This window comes from Chroicocephalus ridibundus, chromosome 5, assembly GCF_963924245.1.
Source record: "Chroicocephalus ridibundus chromosome 5, bChrRid1.1, whole genome shotgun sequence".
Classification (NCBI taxonomy): domain Eukaryota; kingdom Metazoa; phylum Chordata; class Aves; order Charadriiformes; family Laridae; genus Chroicocephalus; species Chroicocephalus ridibundus.
The window spans coordinates 44,071,811-44,096,613 of record NC_086288.1 but is presented as its reverse complement, the minus strand read 5'-3'; the positions used below and the strand labels follow the sequence as shown (position 1 = coordinate 44,096,613).

The following is a 24,803-nucleotide window of genomic DNA, read 5'->3' as shown; positions in this document are numbered from 1 at the left end:
AGACAGCTCAACAGACAACCGTGCTGCCCCTTCCCAGTTTTTGAGATACCAGCTATGATAACTGGCCTTTTGGTGAGACTCAAACATGCATTTGGCATCTACGCAATAATCATTGTGCAGGGTGGGCATGGCAAAGTCTGATCAAAGCCCATTTCTAATTAGCTGATAACAAAAGCCTGCTCCTGTAGGGTTAAAAAAAAAAAAAATAGTTCTGCCCTCTTTAAACTTCCAAAGACTTGCAGAATTTACCCTAAAAGTCTTTGTATAGCAGTGGATTAAGGAGAGATGACTCCACTCCAGAATCAACACAAGACAAGCACAATTTCCTGAGTTTTTCAAAGAAGTTTTGCGTGTTGGAAGCAATGACTCCAAATGTCAACAGCCTCCTTCCATCAAACTATAAACACTGGATGTTTTGCACCCAGCACAAGCTTTATCTGACCTGATGACAACAAGGAATAGTAGTGGAATGGCTGTAAGTCAGCTTCACTAGTATCCCTCGTGAAGAAATCAAGAGAAGGATGGACGATACATCCCTCGTGAAGAAATCGAGAAGGATAGACCATAACGCTGTTAGAGTACAGGGCTGAGGAGGAGACCTGCCTCCTTTAAACCTGGCCACACGGGACCTAATTTTCAGAGGTTCTGAGAAGCTGCAGCTCCTCCCGATTTCATCTGGAATTGCAGGTGCTCAATCCTCTGGGGAGAAAAGTCAAACAATCTCATACTGTTCCTTGACAAACTTTTTTTTCTTCCCCCTGTGCGCAAAGCAAAGAGAATGTTTGCTTTACAATACTTCATAAACCAGAGGGCAAACTCTTTGTGCAGCTCGAGACCAGGGTAAAACATCCACGCACAATCTTCAGATCACACATTCTGATATATTAAAGTGCCCAAACAGAAGTTTTTTTAACAGAAGCAAATACTTCTTCCTTTGCAAAGGCAAAATGCTACAATATTTCCACCAAATGAGGAATTACAGCTACTTGTCGCTAAAGCTCACAAGCTGCAACTCTAACAACTCACAGAATGACAGCGACTGTTAGATTACTTCGGTAGTTAGTGAACATTTTTAAGTGAGGTAAAACATTAAAAAAAAAAATTTGCAGCACCTCTTCCTTTGTTTTGAAAGGTTTTACAGCGTGTACTACTCTACTTACGGGAAAATGGGTACTCCAACCAGTTGAAATGGACTGCCTGTTCGCAATGTGCTTGATTATTGGCCTCTATGCTTTTGTTAGGGAGCAACACACAGGAACACTATGGGCATTTAAATAAAAACAACCATCAGCTGTGTTATCTGGCTGTAGGAAGACTTCCAAGTATCCCCTGAGGCATCAGCAGGGCCCTTAAGCACTCTTGTTTTTTCATTGGTTGAAAGCTTAAAAGCATATTTAAGAAGCTAACTGGCTTTAAGTGAGCACTCAATGAGGTAACATCTTGTCAGGACTCCAACACCGCTGAATTTCTTGTCGCAAAGAAAAAGTCTATTCATACGTATATCAGGGAATCGCATGAGAAATCCCAGTACTAGCAAGGTTTAGCACCTTCTGCTTCAGCAACGTACAGAGCTGCTTTCTAGCCCCAGAAGAGCAAAAGCAAAGCAGTAACTTGCATCCAAACTGATCCCAAGGACAAGATAGTGGAAGGCGCAAATAGGTAAAAACAGATTTTGAAACATGGAAAGGTCTAAAGAGATAAAGCCACTCTCTGAGCTGATTTATCACAGCCATGTGATACTGTATTATTTTTAACCTGCAGTCTTAACTTCAGATTTCTGAGACCAAACAAGATATGGCCTTCCAACATATTAGATCACGGTTTTCTGGTGGCTGGGTTTTTTTCATGCTATTCTGGTAAGAAGAGTACATCCAGAAAAAATATAAATCTTTAACACCCGCATATATTTTCACACTTGACTCTGGGGTAAGATATAATGGCCGCTTTAACAGCGTGCGGTACCAGCAGCACAGGACACAGTTTGAAAAATACTATGCTAAATCTCTGTCCAGTGTAATTTAGTGTAGGTCTACTGACCTTCAAGGGAATTACATTATTTCCCATCATCTGAAGACTTGATTCGTTATACCCTAGTGTGAACTCCAGGGGTAACTGGCAGAGCTGGACTGTAGCCTCCACTGGATGGCTCAAGCCAAGGGGTGAAACAAGAAGTTCTGTGAAACCCTTAGTGAACACAACAGCTCACAATCTCTGAGTTGTGCCTCACCCTCCATAGAACTGTGTGTACCGTTACAGCCACTCCTTGAAATTAACTGCTATGAACATCTTAAGTACAGAAAATAGGAAACCACTCTTCACACCCACTTACGTTTTCCTCAGGTGTCTTTTCCTGTTTATACATCATATGAACTCTATTGTGATAAGCAAACGAAACTGAGACTTCGGGCTTCTATCACAAAAGAACCACAATCTTCGTATTTCATCTTTTGCTACTGTGGTGCTTGTTAAATGTATAAGCAAGTACCCTGTCAGCATGCAAGCATCTAATGAAGTGAAAGGGACTCTCCCAGGCAAAGCTTAAAAATCCCCAACATCATAAAAAATTTCTGATGCGACTCTCCTGGTTTATACAGAAAGAAAGCAAACCAAGCGAAAGCTCGGTGAAGTTGTGACTCCTCCACTCTTTCAGGCACTAATAACGTCCAGTTTAAACAGCCACTACAGTTACCCTGTAAGAGCTTAAGTTCTGTGTTGGGTAAAGTAAGAGGTGATGACGGCCCAATTTCTTCAGATGTTGTCCATACTGACAACGAAGATACATTTCATATTTGCTGCAACAGTTACTACAAACTGATCTGATGTTATTTATTTAAGGGGGTTTTGCATTACAAAACATTACAAGTGAGTTTCCTACATTCAGATAGGAAATAAAAAAATAAAAAATAATTGTTAAAAACAATTTAAAATAAATATATAAAACTACTGTTCCAATCAGGTAGTTATAAATATATTATGAACCAAGTACTTCCAAACTATGTTTACTTTGGAAGCGTGTTAACACCACTACAAAACCCATCCATTTATTTAAAAACCTGTAATTCATATCAAATTATTGATTCTTAAATACAGCAAGATTATATAAGTACAAAAATTACACAAGTGAATACCACAAAACATACACTGCACGAGTATTTACTGCATTAGTTTTTTCACTTCACAATCTCCTTTATGCTGCACATTTAATAAGCACAATACACCTTCGTTTGAACAGATCTTTATCAGTTCCAAGGCACTTTCCTCCCTAAGACACGGTTGGTGATTTTCTGAAAGATAAAAACAAAGCGAGAGAATGATTATTATTCCTCTAAAAATTAAAAGTGCTAAGCATGAAGATATTGTTAATAAGTTTTCTGAACAGAATATCAAGGGGTAATACAACACTAAGAAATAGCTGTTTACGTATTTTAGAACAGCTACAGCAGACTAGTTGTTTCTCACTCATTGGTATAAAAACCACCAGGATGTCCCTGTGTTGGCTGCTGTGGAAATGGTCAGAAACAAGTCTAAGGAGTCAGAATACACCTTGACATGAGCTGACAGACAGTTTCCATCAAGTAACCACCATGATGCATGTCTCGCTCTTCACCTGCTGAATACAAACTTCTGGGCGTCCCATGTTCTCCAGTTTGCGATACATTTATGAAAGGACACAGGAAAACTGGAAGAGCTACGGAGAAGAGTAACAAGCATAGTGGAAGTTTTTTCTACAGTAAACAACTCAATAAATTAGGGCTCTTCGCTACAGTGGGAGGGATAAGCCATGACCGAAGGGGAAGAGATGAAAGCAACCTGAAGCAGGTGAAAAAGGAATGTTATTGGCGGACTCTTCCAAAACTAATCTGGGGAGGCATCATATAAAATAGCTGGAAATAGATTTTAAAGAAACAAAACAAACCCCCCCACAGAATACTTTGTGTGAAAAGTCATGGTCTTGCACAGTTAAACTGTGGAACTCCTCCCCACGGTGCTGCAAACACCAGACGTTTACACTTCACAAAGAAAGTGGACAAATTCATGAAAGAAAAAATGCCACCAATCCAAAGATGGATTGAAAGCCCTTTGGACATAAATTACACCAGACTGGTAGAGCATCTTTGAGAAGTACTGCTAATGCTGGCTCTGTTATGGTATTCTTCTCCAGGCACCTGCTAGTGTGACCCATTCTTATGGCAATGAGCAATCCAGATAATTAAACACCATATTCTGCTAGTTCAGCTGGCAGATCACTCGTGTTTTGAAGCATGGAATACATACTTCACCAAGGACAAGTCCTGCCTGACCAACCTAGGGGCCTTCTATGATGAAGTGACTACATCAGTGGACAAGGGAAGAGCTATAGATGTCATGTATCTGGACTTCTGTAAGGCCTTTGACACAATCCCCCACAACATCCTTATCTCTAAATTGGAGATAGGGATTTGATAAGCAGACTGTCTGGATGATGAGGAACTGGTTGGATGGTCACATACAGAGGGTAGCAGTGAATGGTTCAATGTCCAGATGGAGAACGGTAAAAACTGGTGTCCCTCAGGAGTCCGTATTGGGACCAGTACTGTTCAATATCTTCATTAATGACATAGACAGTGGGATCGAGTGCACCCTCAGCAAGTTTGCAGATGACACCAAGCTGAGTGGTGCAGCTGGCGTGCCTGAGGGACAGGATACCATCCAGAGGGACCTGGACAAGCTCAAGTAGTGGGCTGTATCAAAACAAGCATGGCTAGCAGGTCAAGGGAGGTGATTCTGCCCCTCTACTCTGCTCTGATGAGACCCCACCTGGAGTACTGCATCCAGCTCTGGAGCCCCCAGCACAGGAAAGACATGGACCTGTTGGAGGTGGTCCAGAGGAGGGCCACAAAAACGATCTGAGGGCTGGAACACCTCTCCTATGAGGACAGGCTGAGAGAGTTGGGGTTGTTCAGCCTGGAGAAGAGAAAGCTCAAGGGAAACCTTATTGCAGGCTTTGAGTACCTAAAGGGGGCTTATAAGAAAAATGGGGACTGTTGCAATAGGACAAGGGGTAATGGTTTTAAACTAAAAGAGGGTAGATTTAGACTAGATACAAGGAAGAAATGTTTTACAATGAGTGTGGCAAATCACTGGACCAGGCTGCCCAGAGAGGTGGTAGATGCCCCATCCCTGGAAACATCCAAGGTCAGGTTGGATGGGCTCTCAGCAATCTGATCTAGTTGAAGCTGTCCCTGCTCATTGCTGCAGGGCTGGATTAGATCACCTTTGAAGGCCTCTTCCAACCTAAACTATTCTGTGATTCTATGATACATACTACATAGCTTTATAGAAGTATACAATAAAGTAAGAGCTTTGGATACCTCATAGATTACTAACAGCAGCGGGAATGATACAGCCGTTACCTGATGTGACCTTTTGTACCACAAAGATGAATGCTACACACAGCTCAGCTCTTTGTACACACAGAGTATGCACTATATGTGTATACAGTATATACACATACTATATATAGTGTATATACCAACGCAGAATATACTCTGCTTACATACATAAATATAAAAAGCAGCAAAGCTGCTGATGTGAATCTCAGCATGGAATCTGTCCCCAGTACTTTATGAAGCCTCAGAAGGGCTCAAAATGCCTCATACCACAAAACCTATGAAGAGTCCCTACAGCTCACAGGCCCTTTTGCAATCTAATAAGCAAACCCAGTTAGCAATTAGATGCTATCTCCCCTCTTTGCTCCACTTCCAGAAGTGACTACAAAACAAAAAAAAACCCTAACACGTTGCTGACAGGAGGGAAAATGTAGCCAAGGGGATGAAAAACAAACATTAAGCAAAAATTACTGTAAAGCAGCAAGCAAAGTGCAATTCAGTTTCACACCTCTAGAAGCATGTGCTTTTTCCTATGAGGTAGTGACACCTTGTGGCCCCTATCTTCCACAGGCTCTAAAGGACATGTCCCATCTATAAATGAAATGGTGTTTAGTGTTCCTGAATGCTACTATCGTTTTTAATTTTAAGGGGTAGAGGGAAGAACATAAATTAATAACTTTGCTACCCGCTTTAGCCTTTTAAGCTTTAAGGTCTCTCCCATGCTCCCTATTTACAAAAATTACCAACTACTATGTCTAATGGAAAAGCCTTGGTAATAGGACAAATTTGTATCCGATAAACTCATAAAATTAATTTTCACTTCACTGGGGTTCAAAGAATTCTGATTTATACTGTCATCAGACCAGAAATCTGTCTCGATTAAACAGTTTTCAAAATTAAAGGGCACACACCATTCCCTTATCTGACTGGTATAATTTTATGCTCTATTTGAAATTAAAAGTACAAAAGCAAAGGGATACTGGGACAGAACATCAGCCCAGACTCATGTGCATCTGTGATAAAAATAACTTTGCTATCTTAATAAAGATAAGTATTTAACAATTCAAAAAATTAAGAATGCCTGGAAACCCTCAGTTGATTTCAAGCACTGGAATTTTGATAAGTTTCCAGTTATATATGAGTCCATACTGTTTCCTCACGAGGATCCCATCCTCACTCGATGCTAACAAAACTGTTATTTCATTCTCTCCTCACTTTCCACTGCAGCACATAAATGCCTTAAAACAAGCACTGACAGCCCTTACTTCCCAGGTGTCCTGTATTAATATTTTCACTTGTACTTTACAAAATGTAAGCAAATTTTGTCTATATATATTCACTAATTTGGAGACTTATTTTGAGCCAAATAAACTCAGTTTCATCTCATCCCTCAACCTGGACACTAAGATCATTATCCTTGGTTCCCTACAGCTAATGAGGAGACACACACTGCCTGCAGAGAGCAGTGTGTCCCACATAGTAGCTGTCATTGCTCATACTGGAACATACAATTTTGTTTGTTTTCTACTCACAATACATTACTAAGAAGCTGGTGTTCATTTTAATTCAGAAGCATTGTCCCAGAAATTACATCAATATGCAGCTATAGCTAACATACCTTTAAATTCTGATGTGAGGATGCTTCATCAAACAACACTTGTCCATGTTCATGTACATACAGATATGAGTGTGTATACATGTTTAATTCATTGCTTCCTTTCCCAAATTTTAATCACCCTTAACCTGTGAGCCCTCAACGCCCTGTAGAAGTGGTATGAACACTGTACTGCCAGATAATCCCATCCTCAGAGCCAGCTGTACTGCTTTTAGTGAGGTGTATGCCTAGTTTTACTTTTACATGTCTATTCCTTTGGCGTCAGTGACAGAAATAGAAGCAACCAGTGTCCCAGCACCATATTACCTCATGGCTGAAATGTAATAAACTTAGGCTATAAGCACACTTCACTATTACAATAAAGTGTTCAGGCACAGGTGCTGGGAGAAAGTAAGTGCTCAGACTCTCCTTCACTAAGCAAACTGGCCTGGCAGTTTCAGACATCCCCACTTGCCCAGCTGTTTCCTTAGTGCTCCTCTGCCAGGTATTAACATTTGCACAGCAGAAAGTCAGACAAGAAAATATAAGCATAAGCCTCAGACATTCCAGAACAGGATGCCTCAGCAGACACTTTCACCAACAGTTTAACCTACTACGCTGCACTCTGGAGTGGTTGGGGCACGAGTACATGCTTTCCGCATCAAGATGTCCAGTGGCAGCCAGTCAAAGTACAAAAAATGAAGGACAAAGAAGTTTCATTAGGGACAGGTCATGCCACTAAGCACTGACCTGGGAGTCAGAGAATACGAGTACTATGCCTGGCTCCACCATTAACCCACACAAACTCGAGCAGGGCACTTGACTGTTTGCCTCCCTCTCCTTTCCCGAGCTTTGCCTGGATACATGTCAAACAGTCTTGGAAGGAACTGTCCCCTGCTAGGTTTGTGTAAGGCACAACAAGACTCCTCTAGGTGACTGCAATTAAAATAAGAGTCAGATCTATTCCAGAGTATTGATCTGCTGTTCTACATCAGCAGTTCACAAACTTTTCACTATGAGAGATACAGTGCTACAGATCATTTAAATTATATAACCCTACATTACATACGTTTTTCGTCTAGCTTTTGTACCAGCCATCTTCTCCTAATACTCTATGTCATCTTTGGAGTCATTCCACAAAATCTGTGGCTCTTTTTTTCATGCATAATCAGATCCCCTTAGAAACTGATGCTCTCAGCAACATATTAACCAAATTCTAAACAAACCATTCACTGTATTTACAGCTACTCACTACAGCTATTCTGCATCATCAAGGAAGACAAAAAGATTACAATATTGACTGCAATGAATCATCATCCCTCTTCCAATCAAAACCACATTTATATACAAAACTTCTGATCTGATCTTCTCTCTGCTTCCAGCTGACAATCCTACTTCAAGTCAACAACTGCCAGCATTCGTTAACTCTTAAGACCTTACTGTACCGGCATCTGAGATTGTCAGACCAGTGAAAAAAATATGTCCTGAATATACCCTGCAAAAGCATATAATCAAATTCAAGTAATTCTAGTGTTAAGTACCTACAATCAGATTAGGAAGGTATTCTGAATAATGCATTGTGTTATGAACCCTGACTTTTAAAATCCAATTACTGATGTTCCCAACAAATAGCTAAACTCATTATTCCAGCTCTGGTAGGACAACTTAGCCAGGAAAGAGTTGCAATGCTAAAACTGAAGTGCAACCTTAAGATCCAGAGGGGGGGGGGGGGGGGAAAAAAAAAAAAAAAAAAAAAAAGAGAGAGTTTTAATTTTTAATGCATGTCCTTAAACCACTGAGGCTTATAATGCAGTTTATTGCCTGCTGCCAGAGTTCTCTGGAAGGCTACGTGTTATGGCATGCAGGTTAGTTAAAGTGGGAGAAGGTAAGTCAGGTTAGAACCTCAGTGTTTGCATTACAAACTGCTGTTTCTCATCTTTCAGTTCTTATTAAGTCTTAAGAGAAAGCTTAAGCATATGGATGCCTAGAACAGCTCAAAAAATGCTTCACTGGTCAGTTTTGGAGATGCACTTTTCAGGGGGGACAAATGGGCCTCCTCTGTTTTATCAGGACATTTGTCACATCATTGTGATACTGCTTGTTACACAGAAATACTAGATAATTAGATGTGTGCACACAGGAGAGCATAAGGACAGAAGATTCTCTTCTTTGTTACATATTGTGCTTAACCCAGGCAAGTCTCTAGCACAGGGTTCTTCAATCTTTCTATCATGAATTAAACCCGTGCTTTGTGTGTGTCTGTTAAACACATGTTGCACAACTTGGGACTGCCAGGGAGAAGAGTACAAGCAGCAGTTCTCAGCTGGGACAGAGGCAGCTCCCTGCAGGTATCTCACTGCTTCATGGCAGAATGAGCCAGGATTCAGCACAGTCTTAGAGTAGCCCAGCAAAATGGGCCCCACTGCTTCCTTTTTCTGCTCACCAAAATCCTGGAGTCCTCACCCCACATTTGCTCTCCTGCTGGTTTTGTGGTGAGGTCCCAGCACAGAAACTGGTCTTGAACTGCTGGACAAGTGTTTGTGGTTCAAAGTTAGTCATACCCATGCTTAGGGATACTGGTTTATTCTACAGCTTGCCAGACAGAGGAGATCCTAGGCTGATCAGTGCCAGTGCGGTAAGACCACACTATCAGCTGAACAAACACGTAACGATGAAATCCACAGCCCCCAAAGTTAACAAGTTACCACCAGTACTGACAGTTCTCCACTAAGTAAAATTAAGAATGACGACTCCAGGCTTTGTTAGCCATGGTTGCAAAGATAGCTGTGAATTGTGTAAGCCAAATACATCTACAGCAAGGGTACTTGAGAGCAAAACCAGCAGCCTCCAGTTCAAAGAGCCTGTCCATGAAATACCATCTTTAACTAAGCTCCGTGATCCCTCTATTCTGCCCTCAAGACTCTGCACAAGACCTTTTGGGTGTATTTTAATGAGGACCATGCTTCCTTGTCTTTTTTCCATAGGTCACGTGTAGGTACTGGAAGAATTTTAAGTTAGGTAAGAGGATTTTTTGTTTCAAATTTTAAGTTTGACTGCTTTGACCCTGATTAAATGCTGATATATCCTAGAAGTTGCAAAATAATACCAGAGAATAAAAAATTTAGTAAATATTACCATAATGCTTTTGATCTCAAGAAAAAAAATTCTAAAATGTTCCAGTATAAATACTTGACCAGAACACATACCGTTTTGTAAAGCTGTGCTTTCAGGCGATATGAGTTGTATTCCATTTTTCTCTTCTCTTCCTCTCGCTTCTTCTGCACTTCTGGAAGCTGCTCATAGATCCTTAAGTGTAAATACAAAAAGTCAAAAATAGTGACTTGGAAGGAAGTTATTGATATTAAAAAAACCCACATCCTCTGTTTTATGTTCACATTCTGTTAAAGGCTACTAGCCAACCACATCATAGAAAAATTTATTTGGGGGTTTACTAGTGTCACACACGGAAAATGTGGAATACATAGCAGTTGTGATACCGGAAATTCCCACATGCCATAATGTCTTTCTCTTACAAGCAGCACCTCCTAAAAGCAATATTTATAACATTAAAATGACCATAGAGCTGCTATGATTACCCAGCTGCAAAAGGTAGAGCTTCAATATCTTCAGTACAGAATAGCCCCACTGCTTCTCTGTGCTGGTTATGCTGATTCCGAGTAACACGTTTATCCATTGATAGCAATACCTTTATCACAAGAATAACCTGATTTAAGCTATTTAGGCATCTTTTCAAAATTTCAGTATTTTCTGCATTCAACAGTGTCACCCTGTTTAGGCAAATGCTTTGTCTTCTCCAGTGCTGAACTCCTCCCATACCAGAACCAAACAGCAAGGGATACTTTCAACCGAATAGAAGGTGACTGGTGCTCAGTACAGACTCAGTGCACTATTCTAGTCTGTCTTACATGCTACCATCTAAAGGAGGGGCCTGACATCTAGGATGGCAGTGTATTACTCACACTGCCTTCCCCACATCTTCCTTTAAGATCATTAAGGAAGAAATATGCAGCTTCAAAAACACTGAGGTTTATGGGAGGTGGAAATTAATGATGTTCAAAAATTTCAGTCATGTAATACTTAAAGCAAAAGAGATCTTGCTCCTTTCTTAACATGCTGATTTGATAATCAGCAAAGAGAAAGCAAACAAACAAACTCATTACAGATACAATACACTCTTTTAGAGACTGTTTCATTCTTAAGTCAATATCATATCTTTGCATAATTACTGTTGGCACTTTCAATATTTTTAAAGACATCTATGCCTTCAACTCATGTTATCTGAAAGTACTACAACACACTCCATTTTGAACATTGCAAATCAATGCAGCCCACCAGCCGGGGGCGGGGGGGGGCATCTTTGACAGTTCTCTTGGTACTAATTCCAGCAGGAAAACAAGTAATACTTCAGATTGGCAAGAGAAGTGATGGAGGCAAATGTCTATCAGTTTGCACCCATTTGCTATTTAGTCAGTGCAAGTTAGGTGTCACTTGCATATTTCAAAGGAGAGAAAGATGAGAAGTTAGCTGGAAAACAAAGTAATAGGAAGCTGTACGATAATGAGTAAGTAAGTAGCCAGAACCAAGAAAGCAAGGACCAAATACAAATCTCTGTACTGAATATTATCTCCTGTCTAATTCACCAGCATCAGCTAGGGAGAGCCATATACATTTGTAGCTTCTACTGTCCCCCAAGCAAATGTGTTTACCAGTCCATCAGACGTCACAGTGGAACTGATGAGCAAGCAAATACACATCCAACACCAAAAAAAAGTAGTAAAAAAAAAAATTGGCAACTGCACTTCTTTCAGTAACCTACCTTCCTGTGTATCCCTATTTTTCTACTCTGCAGCTGCTCTTAGGAGATCATCTTTTCTAAAAATGTCACTACGCATATTACCACTACAGAAAAGAGGAAATAATTCACCTCTTGATGTTTATTTTATTCCTCTCATGCTTTGCTGGAAGGCAGCAGAGGATGCTAGGTCCGTGCATGTGCCACTGGATGGGGGCAGGGATACCACCAAGATTTGGGGTTTTGCTTTGATACCATCTCACCACTCTCTAAAGCCTTTTGACATTCTAGGGCTCCCCTCAACAAAAGATCAAGATTTACCCTTCACAAATCATCCCACCCTAAAGATGTTTAGAACATGAAGTGAGCAATGCAGAATTGCAGGGTAAATTCCTTGAAAATTGTTTTCATTACCTCTAGCTAACTCACCATGAGAAATTCCATTTATATCCTCGGAGAAAAAGAAAAAGCTTCTGCACTCATTATAGGTGTGGATTTCAAAAGAATGGTACAGAATAAATTACTTCTCAGCTCCAACTGAGAGCTGCAGTATGAAAGCAGCAAGAATAAAAAAAAGTCACCAAGTGTGACTGCCCAGATCAGTCTCCACAGAAGTCGTGTTGACTTTGGTTACTAGGAAATCAGAGTTTCTGAAAATACATGAGTTCAGATACATCAACCTCACCATCCAAGTGACCCAAACCCTCTACTCCAGCTAAAACACGTGGAGATGCTTTCCTTGGGGAACTGACATATTTACCCTATGTACCACTTCTGCCACCTGTCTATTAATGCTCTAAAAATACTCCCAGATGCCAAAAGCTATTGAAATAAAACATTCTTTTTGAACTCTCCCAGCACATATATCAAGGGGTTTCTTCTGTATATTGCATATTCCAGTAGATATTTTGTGGAATCACAGTGTGACTTAGGCTGGCAAGGACCTCCAGAGGTCACCTAGTCCAACCTTTTGCTTGAAGAAGGGCTCACTTCAAGGCTAGATCAGGTTGCTCAGGCTTCATCCTGTCAACTTGTGACTATTTCCAACAATGGAGATTCAACCACCTTTGCGGGTCCCGGTCCAGCCCTTCACCATCCTCTTCATAAAAAAAGTGATTTCCTTGTCTCCAGTTAGAATTTCTCCTTACTGTAACATCACCACTGCTGCTTGTCCTGTCACTGTGCACCTCCAAGAAGAGTCTTCCTCTTTCTTTCTCTAAGCCCTCCTTCTGGCAGGGAAGCACCACTGCCAGATCCTCACCTTCAGCCTCCTCCTCCTCAGGCCAAACAAACCCAGCCTCTGCAGCTTCTCCTCATGCAGCACATGCTCCAGTCTCCTGAGTGTCTTGGTGGCCTCCACCAGAGGCAGGCCTCTCTCTTGTAGTGACAGCTCAGAACAGGAGAGAGGTTCCAGCTGTGGCCCCATCAGTGCCAAGCAGAGGTAATACCCACTTCCCTGCAGTGAGTAGCTGGCCTTCATCCCTGCAAGAGCATACTGACAACTCGTGTTCAATCTGCTGTTCACCAGCTGTCAGGCCCCCAAGACCATTTCCAGAAGGGCCACTCCCCGGACAATCTGTCCTCAGACACTGCCAAGTGGGGTGTCCTTGGCAGGAGGGGGGTGTGTTTGTCCCAAGGAGAGACTTTGTATTTATCATTGTTGAACTTCATGAGATTGCTCTTGGCCCTTTCCCCCAGCCTGCAGAGATCTCTAGAAACTGCAGACCTACTCTCCAGCATACTGACTGGTCCTCCCAGTTTGGTGTCACCTGTAAATCCATTGAGATGCTCTCCATCCCATTGCGACTACCCATTAAGATGCTGTGAAACAGTCCCGGCCCACAGCATTGCCCCTTTCACATAGCACAAACCCTTCCCTCAATATAGCATGTACATTCCAAAACTTCAGTGCAACAAAGCACTTACATATATGCTGAAATCCCAACTACTTAAATATCCTTTGCCTCAGAGTATACTCTTGATCTCTGTTTTGACTCTGAAATAACTTACAGTATCATTGTATTTTTATGTAATTTTACAGGTTATCAGAGATGACTTCATGAGTCTTATTCAAATATTTATGCTGTTTCTCAACTAGTACTCTTCCAAACCACCTCCCCTTGACCCCACTACCATTTCAGAATACAGCTGCAATAGACTCCATTTTTTTATTACATCTTCACATGCTCTCTCTGTAGCACAGGCATTCAAAATGTTTACTACACTGCTAGTGTGCACTTTATATATGAATTACTTGAATCAAAAATAAGGCAAAGTCTATCATAAGGTGGTTTTCATCAAGGGTAAAAGCTTCCATATTCCTTTGAGAGTAGTTATTTCTTATATTAAGCTACTTTCATTTGGTGAAACAATGCCTTACTTCCCACACCAGTTACCTAGTTTGTTAATGTTTAAAACGATACAGACACTCCAGTGGCCCACACCCTACATTTCTGCTTCTTTTGGGATCCAGTACTTGCACAGTCTGATGTAGTGCCTGGACGGCAGATACTGCAGCAGAACACTCAGATTTAGTTACAGAAATAATTTTTTAAAAATGATCTTGTTTCTTGGATTTCTTATATAGGTGCTTTCTCCCTCTGATAAGGTGCCTGCATCTTGCACTGAAAAAGCTGAATTCTTTGACTGCAGATACAATTCATTCATTTTTCCTACCCATTTACTCAGGTCACTTATCTACCTGAAACAAGATTTTCTTAACCTTACCGTTTAGATCTTTGAACCATTTCACTCTTTGGAATTGTTCTTCTCTTTTCTCTAATCAGAAAACCTAAATGGAAAATTTTGAGATAAGAGAATGAAAAGTCTACTTCTCACAAAGAATATTACTGCAGTGAGTCCTTTTTAAGTTATGGATTCTTATACACAATAACGTTAAATAATTGTAATGTTTTTATTGAAAATACACCCTTAAGTATAATGTGGAAAATCATTAATTCCTATAGAACATAAAAAGCAGAACCATGAAGGTACCTCTGTCAGACAGCATGTGACTTGCATTCCTGTAGCCCTTTCTCTTCTCCGGAGGATTAAATAGCTCTTCTCGTTCGGACTGCAGTACGCTCTGTACCCTCCTTTCCTCCATTACAAGCTTCAGATGCTTCACACGCTCTCTAGAGCGGGAGATGAAATCAGGGCGATGCACCGCAAGAGCCTCCTGAAATGGGATGACACAAAGCAAAGTGTGAAGTGGCCAGACTGTCTCCCGAGGGCTGGAAGGGAATAATCAAGATATCTAACACCATTACCGAAGCATGGGAAAAAAAAAATCCCAAAGTAGTATTTGGTATCACATACAAAATGTTGTAGCCTTAATGCTGGGTAGATACTCAGAGATCTTGTTTAACAAGCTATATGTCAACAAATAGAAGACTAACTGGCCAAAAAGAAAGAAAAAAAAAAAGCTAAAATAATTAGCAAAAGGGACACAAATCTTTTCTCAAAAAAAGCATAGCAAAGTCCACAAAGTTGAGCCCATAGAAGATTCTGTAACTTATTACAGCCTCCTGTGGTATAAATCGGGGGGCACATCAACATTAGCAATTCATTTTGGATCAGAAGTGGAATTTTAAAAGCGATCTCCTACTACCTCTGGTTTGCCACACTTCAATTTCCATCACAGAGCAGTCTCTGAGAACATGAGCAGATGCAACTGAACTTAAAGAAACTTCTGAAGTGCACCTAAATTAGCACCTCCTAATTTGGATTTCACTTGCTGTGGACAAACTTTTTCAAAAATATTTCTGTACACTACCATCTGTATTTTTCCACAGATATCGAGTGATCACACTTGATCTGAAGTGTACACCATGTACGCATGTGTATGTATATACACACACATACAGTGTTAGCACTATATGAATTAAAGCTCATTTAATCACTTACTATGTACATCACAGAGTATTATTTTTACATGGAAGCAAGTATGACTTGACATTATGTCAGCTACTTTCTCTCTAGTTCCTAAAGAAAAATTATTTAAGCCCTAAAATATCAGGTCAATTCAAACAGATTAGCATATTGTGGAAAGCCAGATTAACACAACCAAACAGGACTAAGAAATTCATTGGTTTTCTTGGTTTTGCTATTTATTTATTTTTTAACTTTTTTGTTAAGTAGGAGTGGTCTGTAACATGTTGACTTCCACTGATTATAAAGGTGAAATAACAAAAGAAAAAAATAAAACAAAACAAAAAAAGGAAGAAAATGTGTTCCCACAAGATTCAGCATTACTCCTGAAATCCTACTGAGATCCCAGCAGCCTTATAGCACAGAGTGCCTTTACCTGTAGCGTAAGCTTCACAAACGGTCGTAAGGACCTGTTCTCAGCATCTCTTTCCAGAACTGCTGGCTGAATCACGTTGCTGTGCTGCTGCTCTTGCCAGTTCTTCTCTCGGAGAGGCTCTCTCCAAGGCTTTGTGCTGGTCAATGGTTCAAACCAAGAGGGACCAGGACCAGAAAAGGAATTGGAATGGTTTTCCTTCCTAGATTCAGATTTCAAGTCTTCTGCTTGGACAAACCATGACATTCCTGTTAAAAAGGCCACAAAAGATAATTAAGATATGTAGACAACACACGTGCCTATTTTCCATCTATGTCTCACAGCCTTACCTAAACACAATCAGTGGCCTAACACTGCAATAAATACTCACTTCAGTTTAATAAGATGGGACTCCATAGCAGACACCTTTGGCAGTTTCAAAATAATTCCTTTGCCAAGTGTCAAAAAACCAGCAAATCTTTATCAAACCACACTTTTAAAAAGGCACAAAATAGCTTAGTTTGCAAGTTTCTCTCTCTATAGAAAGAATACTTATCAGCAATTACACATTTTTAAGGAACCTCTGTGCTGTTCTAAGCCCTATATTTTTAATAGATGTTTTTGAAGATCAAATGTTTTACATCTTCTAAATTTTAAATATGTATACAAGAATTAGATTAGTCACAGTTTACATACATAAAGGGATTCGAATACATCACCTAGTACTGCGAACAGATATTCTAAATTTTCTAAATTAAACCAGTATGAGAGAGAATGATTTGTCCCTACAACAACAATGATGCCTAAAGAAAACATTTTTAAACATTTGATCACGATATTATGAAGACTGACAGGAAATTTGGAAAAAAAAAAAAACAAAACAAAGCACAACTCAAAATAAACCATCAGTCAAGAGGCTACACCATCAGCCCAAAAATGCAACTTTAGCTAAAAGAGGGAGACAAGTCTAGTTCTTCTGGTACCACAATCTTCCCTCAAGCATTCCCAAAGAAATACTTGTTCTTTGAAGCCTCAGTACATGAAACAGTAAATACAGCTTACGGTGACCAGTTACACAGAGCTTAACAGAACCTTTTATACCTTGAAAAATCAAAATTAAGTGTCTACGTGATTCCCATCTCATTCATCCTTTCTTGTATTATTCCTTGCTTTCTACTTACTACCTTTGCTGTCTAGGTTGCTTGGTTGAAAATGCCATCATAATAAAACGCTAGAAAGCTCACTTGACATAGTGTTTTTGTTTAAAATTCATTGATTAAAAACAGAATAAGAACTGACTGTACTAGTGTATTACTCTGCGTCCTAGCAAATCCTCCTCACATATTTTGCTAGTTGCTGTTGAGACATAGAGCTTTTCTGGTCTACAGAGAAAGTGTATTTTGGACTGACCTTGTGGTAAATGCAGCCTGTTCCTTTTCACCCTTTTCTCCACAGAAAAATTGCCTGGCTGTCCCTTCTGCTTATCCTTGCTTCCTGCTGCCTGATGATCTGTGACCGTGCCATCTGACTCTCCAAAAATACCATCAACACAATGCCAGGGTTCCTGGGGCCACTGATTTGGCTGACTAGATCTTGGGGTAGGAAAAGTCACACCAACATCTCGAGTGTTTTTCTTAGTTGCGCTGTTCACAATCTCCAAGTCTCCTGTAGTTGAAAACAAAGCAGTAACATCTTATTCCAGAGCAGCTGGAAGTACTTCAACATCAGCACGTGTGACATGCGTAGTTCAGGGGGTAACCCTCAATTTTAACTTCGAAGGTGAAGGATCACTTTCTTTACTCCCATCTTCCAAAAGGAAAATCTTTTATATTCCCACTTCCAATTCAAGGAGGGTTTACAGTGACTCAAAATTGTTACTATACAATAATCTGAGTAAAATTCAAGTGGTGTAAAGCAAGCACCCCAAGCAAAGCAAGCATATATACATATGGGGATGGGAACTGAACTTGAACCAGCTATGCCCCTTGATGGGGACCTGAGTTGACTGTGTAAAGAGTCAACTTCAAATCTGCTGCTGAAAGACACAACGGCAGGTCAGCATACAGCTTTACCTTTTGGACAATGGAACTGCACGTTTTTCTAGACCTGTTAGCTTACGCAGTGCATCCCATACAAAATAATGTTTTAGCTATAGAGGATTGGTTTGCTCACAGCACTACAAATATTTAACAGAAACATATAAAGTGGAAGATGTCAACTAACATTCAAAAAGTCATAACATGATCTTGAAAACAAGCCATGAAAATACTTTTGTGATTCAATCCACTTGCACACGGGAAAAAAAAAAACAGGAATAAATAAATAATTGATATGTCTGATGAATAAAACAAAGCCATTACTTAATCTTATAATGGCAACTTGGCGTGTAAATGACAGCAATGAAGAAACTGATAATTGCCACCAGAAAAACCCAAATGCAGAACTGCACTAGTCCAGGATCAGCTTATGTTTTAAATAGAATATAACATCCTAAATATTACCAAGAAGAATATGAAACACTGCAGTTGCCTTCTGAAACAGCATATGCCTACAAAATGTATTCTGCAAGTAACAGATGTCTTGCGGAGAAAAAAATATATAAAAAATACCATTAGTCCACCTTTATTATTGAAATGGATCAGAAGCTTAGGTTAATAAACTTGTAAGTAAGTGATAAAACTGGGTACTACTCAAGCAGACCAAGAAAGGAAATGAAATGGCTCATTTTAATTAGAACATAACATCTTTCTCTAAAAGCATTCAAAGTGAATTTGAAGAACGTTGCGTGTACATACCCATCACCAGAAACACACAACAGACTTTGGAGAACAGTTTCCAAAGAGATGAAAGGCAGAAGCAAACACAGACAAGTCTGGAATTCAACAGCTCACCTGCTTGGATACCTTTGTTTAGCATACGTGTCCGTCGCTTGTTACTAAGAGCAGAGCTTGGTCCCCAAGAACTGCTGCTTGCAGAAGCTGAATCCAATGAAAGGGAGATGGCCTTCTAGGAAAAAAAAAAAAAAAAAAAAAAACCAAGAAAGGCAACAGAAATTCCTGAAATACTAAGCAAAATGAACAGAAAGTAGGTTTTAAACAGCAAAAAAAGTTATAGTCATCACTCTTTACTTGTACCTTGATTCTATTATTATTTAGATATTTATCACAGGCTGATCAGTGTCTCTTATTGCTGTGCCACGCAACAGTCAGCCTTGACTTTATCCTCACGCCCCAATGCACTTTCTGCACCCTGTTCTAGTGAGAAGAGTGTGCGGTTTTTGGAGGCAAGAGCCTGTCTGTGATCAGATTCTGTACAGTGATGAGCATCCTCCAATTCGTTTGTCCAAAGTTCCTGAGACGATGTGGCCTGCCAAGACAGACTTATAATAACCCTTTGCTGTGGGGCAAGATCATCTGTTAGCTGTACTTTCACGGAAGACCGCAAAGTCTGTGAAATATTTCTGCTTTGGAAAGAGGAAGAATAAACATCTAAACCGAATCCTACATTCCTACCCAAAAGCCTTTAAAAGGTTGCTGCATTTGCTGGAGGGACAAACTGTCTTGAAAGATTAACAGGTTGCTTTATAAATTCACATTGAACTCCAGTTCTGTACCACTGGCATGGAAAAGCAAAGTCCTTTCAAAACATGGGAAATTCTCTCACCCTGTGATCCTCATCACACAAAGTTCTCCAGGTGGAGAAAACTAAACTCAATAAAAACAAGAAAAAGGAGACACGTGGCAAGATCATGGCTTAGGCAAAACACTAATTTCACCTCTTCACCATTTACGCAAATAGAAGTTCCAGCTGCAGGAATGTAAGCAGCACAACTTTGTTACAATAAACTAATCTAAATTTATGACATGTTATAACTTTACAGCCATTTAAAAAGGAATATACTCTGTAAGTGTAATGCATCTAGTCCACAAGCTTTTTGGTTATATACAACAGAAAGAAGGTTAGTGCTTTATTAACAGCAATTAACTGACAGTGTTTCCCCAGGCTTCAAATCCAACAGTGCGGCACAGACCAATCTCTGCAACTCTGCTGAATTTAATTTTTAATTATGAAACAGATTATTTTTTTTCCTGGATCATAGCAATTAGTATCCTATTAGTAACTCATAACGCCAGCCACAATGGAAATGAACAGAGGCTTTTTTATTACCTTTTTATTGAACCTCTGCTATCACTACTTCAATGCAAAGCAATTTCATTTCAACATTAAAAGGAGGCAATTTTTACTCTCATGCATAGTGGCAAGAACTGGTTTTTAGTTTCATAAAACTATTTCAACTCTAGTAGACTGCACTAGACAGATGTAGTAGATATGTATCTTCTTTCAGAGAACAGAAGCAAATTTGAATATGTGCTCAGCAAAAAGGAAGACAGTATAAAGTAAGGAAAAAAAACCAAGATAACCCATTTACATGCACATGCATATCAGCCCACAGAAATAAGTTTAAGCAGCCATTCAATACTGAATATTGACATGCATATTCCTATTTGGACTAGAATATTCAGTTCAGTGCTTTCAAAGCCCTTCAGCAGCTGAACAGCGCAACCTTTAGCTTTGTACCTGCTACCAGATGGCAGCTTGAAGAGTGCTTTAGAAATAACAGAAACTGGAATAGATAAAAGCCTTCTGGGATGCGTTCAGCATCTATAAATAAAAAAAGCTGTAACCAAGTTTTCTGGAAGCAGAGCTGACAATAGGCTCTCATAAAAAACTGAGCTACAAAATCCAGCACTCGCCTGAAAGATTTGTACAGTAGTCTCTCTAGGAGTAGGGCTTATGCTATAAAGCAAATATCTGTCTCTAAACCAGATATTTGCAACTAAAATAAAAACAAAACACTTCTTGAATTCTGTTCTGCCAAGCATCACAGAAATTACCAAACTTTGGATTTTAAAATTAAGTTTGCCATTTTGCCATCAATTTTCTCTCACTCTCTCACTCCTTATTTGAGATGGGTCATGTGTCTATATGTATTTTTAAAAAAGAACACTACATCAGCAGATAAAAGACACTACTTTCTAAAGCCATAAGTGTTCAATGCAACATCAAGCACCGGGAATAGTGAGTCTTTACTCTCATATAAGTATTACTGCAATCAGTTATCTCGTGGGTGATTTTAACAGGCAAAAGACCTGATGATGTTTTTACGGTCCAGATATTGAAAGATTAGTCTTATGAGTGGAATATGGAATAAAATAATCTTCTAAATACTGCAACCATGCAAGAAATGTTGGATCCTAATTTCATTGTTAGATGGTCAGAATTAATATTAATTAATATTAACGGTCCTAATGTTGCAAAGTTTATGACAATTTCATTTTACCTTTAAATAAGCATTATAAATAAAAATATTAATAAAAATCTTTTTTAAGCCATCCTTATTCCTGGAAAGGCAGAGGACTTGTTTGAGCTACTTAAATCAAAGACAGAAGCATACCTTGTAAACAACACACTGTGAAATTTTAGATGATTCTCCAAATAACAAACTCTACTATTGTACAGCAGTTTAAGAGCTCCTATAAATATTAGTTAAACTTGTCTTTTGGTCTAACTGGCCACATACCTGGATCTCTTTCCTTTTCCTGTGTCTCTCAGAAGTAACCTTTGGATATTCTACACCCACTGCTTTGCCACTTCCCTTGTTCCACTTTTCAGAGCGAATTTTCTGGTGGTTGATGGTACAATAAAGCTGGGAGAGTCTTGGTGACACCCGCACTCTTTCATGCCCAAAAGCCCTGATCAGCCTGGCTGTGTCAATGGTGGAAATGGAACTGCTCACCTCAGTCTGAGTAGCAGTTTCCATCTCTGTTTGGGTCACAGCATCTGATTCTGAGGTGGTAGAACTGATCGTGGTACTATGATCTCCACTAAGCCTTGTCTCTGAGGAAGTGTCACTAGGAGTTTCCAAGCACTGCTGGTGCTCCAAAATTTTATTCATGTGGCAGACAGTCTTCTCTCCTGGCCTATTTTTCCTGAGCTCAACAAGGCTATTTTTATCATGGGTGATACGTGGTCTTTCTTCAACATGTGTTGCATTAGGCTCTAATGTACTTTCAGACACGCTCTTTTCTGGCAGTCTTATTTTCTTCTGCCCTCTTCCCTTAATTTCCCTTTCAGAAATGTTCTTTTCAGATTTTGTTGTTATTAGTGTATGCTTAATGGGATTCTGGAGGACCCTGGCCAATCTATCGAGGCGTTCAACAAGGGACAGCTCACCATTACTCCTAAAATCATGGTGCTGGTGTCTCTTCTGGCATTCCAAAAACTTAACCCAGAGTTCATCTAAGCTACCACTGGAGTGGGTTCTGTTTCTCGGTGACAGGTCTTTCTCCACAGTCTCATTGAGGCAAGTTGTTTGGCTACATGGCAAAGGATAATTTCTAGCTGCCTTTTGTTCTGCTTCTCTTCTGCCATGTTGAAGTAGGTCCTTCCCTGACGTTTCATTCCCCAAAGATGTGCTAACATTTAGATCTTCATTCTTGCTGTAATCTGCTTCTGCAGTGAGTGGAAAGAATTCATTTTCACTATCTTTTTTATGACAAACAGAGAAAACACGTCGATGACAATGTACTTTCTTCCGATTCTGCAAGATAGCCCTTGAGGAAGGTCTAGCATGTCCAATACCAGAACTGTCTTCTGACAGCTCGCTGTTAGACAGGAAGTAGCTCTCACACATGGGCATTGGATGATGAAGGTAGAACTGTGCAGATTTGAAGACCGAATGAGTGGTTTTTACAGACTTCGAATGATGCGTGTGTTCTAGAAGAGACGAAAAAACTTTAAATTTTTGTTTCTTTACAGGGAAGCAAGTAGCAAACCGCAAATCTTTACCAGGATGATTTTCATCTTAACACTTTCCAATCACTTCAAGGGATTAAAAGCAGGAATCATTGTACCCAAAATGCAGCAAACTTAGAAATGAAGTTTTGGCATTATTAAAAGTATACAAATAATATTTTCTATTGTTTGCAACACAGAATCCAAGGGAATATTATATCCAACTGAATCTGAAGGAGGAATCTAGATACACCACAGGTAACTAGGCTCCAGACCAAAATTTGGACTGAACCTTTATTTATATTTATGGAAACTCATGATAGAAGCCACAACTCATTTTGCCTCTTCTCAGACAAATGCCCAGGGAGTACAAATGTCCCCTGACGCTATGCCTTAACATCTTCTCCTAACTAACTCAGAACAGCGCTATATATAAGACAACCAATACCACTTTCCGTACAGCTCCTAGAACCATCTCCGATAGCATATCAAGATTTAGCCCTGCTTTGCTTTCAAGCTTAGATGACAGATTTTAATTCAAAGCGGCAGTGAAATCCCCCCAGAACATGCTACTATCTGAAATTACAAAGGACTATATGCAGAAATCCAATTATAAACTCATTTGTAATAGACATACGTCAAGTATGCATGCAGCATGCACTAGCAGGAATATACTTCAAAATAATTTTAAAGTCCTTTGCAATATACTGTTAAAAAAATAATCAAATTTTAGAAAGTAAAAATGTGTTTCTTGTTATGTTCTTTGTATAATGGACTGAATTATATAATGAACCATGAACGCAGAAAGGAGAAATTATAGATACTAGTGCCAGAAGGATTTCCCAGGTCCCTATTCTTACCCCAAGATGTTCTATGCCATTTTAGCCAAGCGTATCATTTAAAGATGCCTTATAGAATAGTAATAGCTTTAATATAAATAGCTAATACAAAAAAAGAATGGTCCACTTACTAATGGTAACATCAGTGACTAGGTAATGGAGAGCTGTCAGCAAATGCCTATCAAGCTCCATTAATGGCAGGAATCACACTCATACCAGCTCTTCTCTAGCTCTCCAACATTCCTGCCAAGTTTGTTTTTTTTGTTTGTATTTTTGTTTTGTTTCAAACAGTCTTGTTTCCATGATTGTGATCTACTGATGAAGACAGAACTGGAAATAAGGTCTTCCTTTATTCATTTGAGCACACTTTGCCACTGATTCAGCAAAAGGGTGGCAAGTCCCACAACCAAGGAGGAAAATACCTTCCCACCTCATCAAGAATCACAAGCTATGTTTTTATAAAACCTCAATTCCACGTGGGAACAAGTAATGCAAGATAAGCTCAGGAAGGGTTACAATTGCATGAATTCATACTGTCAATACTGCCTCATCAACTTTACTTTTATTTAGTCACTTGTTTTCCTTAGATTTTATACATCTCTTCCCTTCCCAACACAGAGACACGTTCAGTGTGATGTCAAGATCATGAACAGCATGAGCAGACTCAGTCTCACTAACTCTGAAATTGGAGGAATTTGTCTTTCCATACAAGGTCAGTGTTTATATACTCATGCAAGAGGATTCCTCCACATCCTCCTGACAAATGAGATCAGGCTTGGGAATACTATGCAGAATTTTTGCTATTTCTGTGTTTTTAAAAAGTTACCAACAAAATGGAAGGAATGCAAACAGGCAAAAAATAAAAATAAGTTTATATAGAGAAACTTTTTTTAAAAAATACATAACTTGCATAATTTTAAGCTCTAGACAAGCTCTGTGGGTAGAGGTAATCTTTTATTAGACCATCTAAAAATACAGTCGAAGAAGTCAGAGAAGATTTTAGACATGCAAGTCTTTCTTCAGAAAGCTTGCTTAAATTTCCAACTGTACTGGCTGGTCTCATAAAAGATTATTTCTACTTACGGTTCTTTTCTTGCCTGTGTCTTTAGAC

At 39.5% G+C, this 24,803-nt stretch overlaps 1 protein-coding gene across 5 annotated transcripts in view; it reads right to left on the bottom strand.

Annotated features, from left to right (window-relative positions):
• Positions 1-2,857: 2,857 nt before the first annotated feature.
• Positions 2,858-24,803, bottom strand: part of ALMS1 (ALMS1 centrosome and basal body associated protein) — a 77,171-nt gene continuing 55,225 nt past the window's right edge. For 3 of the 5 annotated variants that reach the window (XM_063335843.1, XM_063335846.1, XM_063335845.1), the window contains 8 exons: positions 21,640-22,835; positions 18,950-19,064; positions 17,469-17,723; positions 16,083-16,327; positions 14,771-14,954; positions 14,504-14,567; positions 10,170-10,269; positions 2,858-3,284 (listed from right to left, as the gene is read on the bottom strand). In XM_063335843.1, coding sequence (XP_063191913.1) covers positions 3,240-3,284; positions 10,170-10,269; positions 14,504-14,567; positions 14,771-14,954; positions 16,083-16,327; positions 17,469-17,723; positions 18,950-19,064; positions 21,640-22,835 — 2,204 coding nt within the window. In that variant the 3' untranslated portion in view covers positions 2,858-3,239. The remainder of the gene's footprint in view (positions 3,285-10,169; positions 10,270-14,503; positions 14,568-14,770; positions 14,955-16,082; positions 16,328-17,468; positions 17,724-18,949; positions 19,065-21,639; positions 22,836-24,803) is intronic. The other 2 variants (XM_063335844.1, XM_063335847.1) reach the window with 2 other exon arrangements.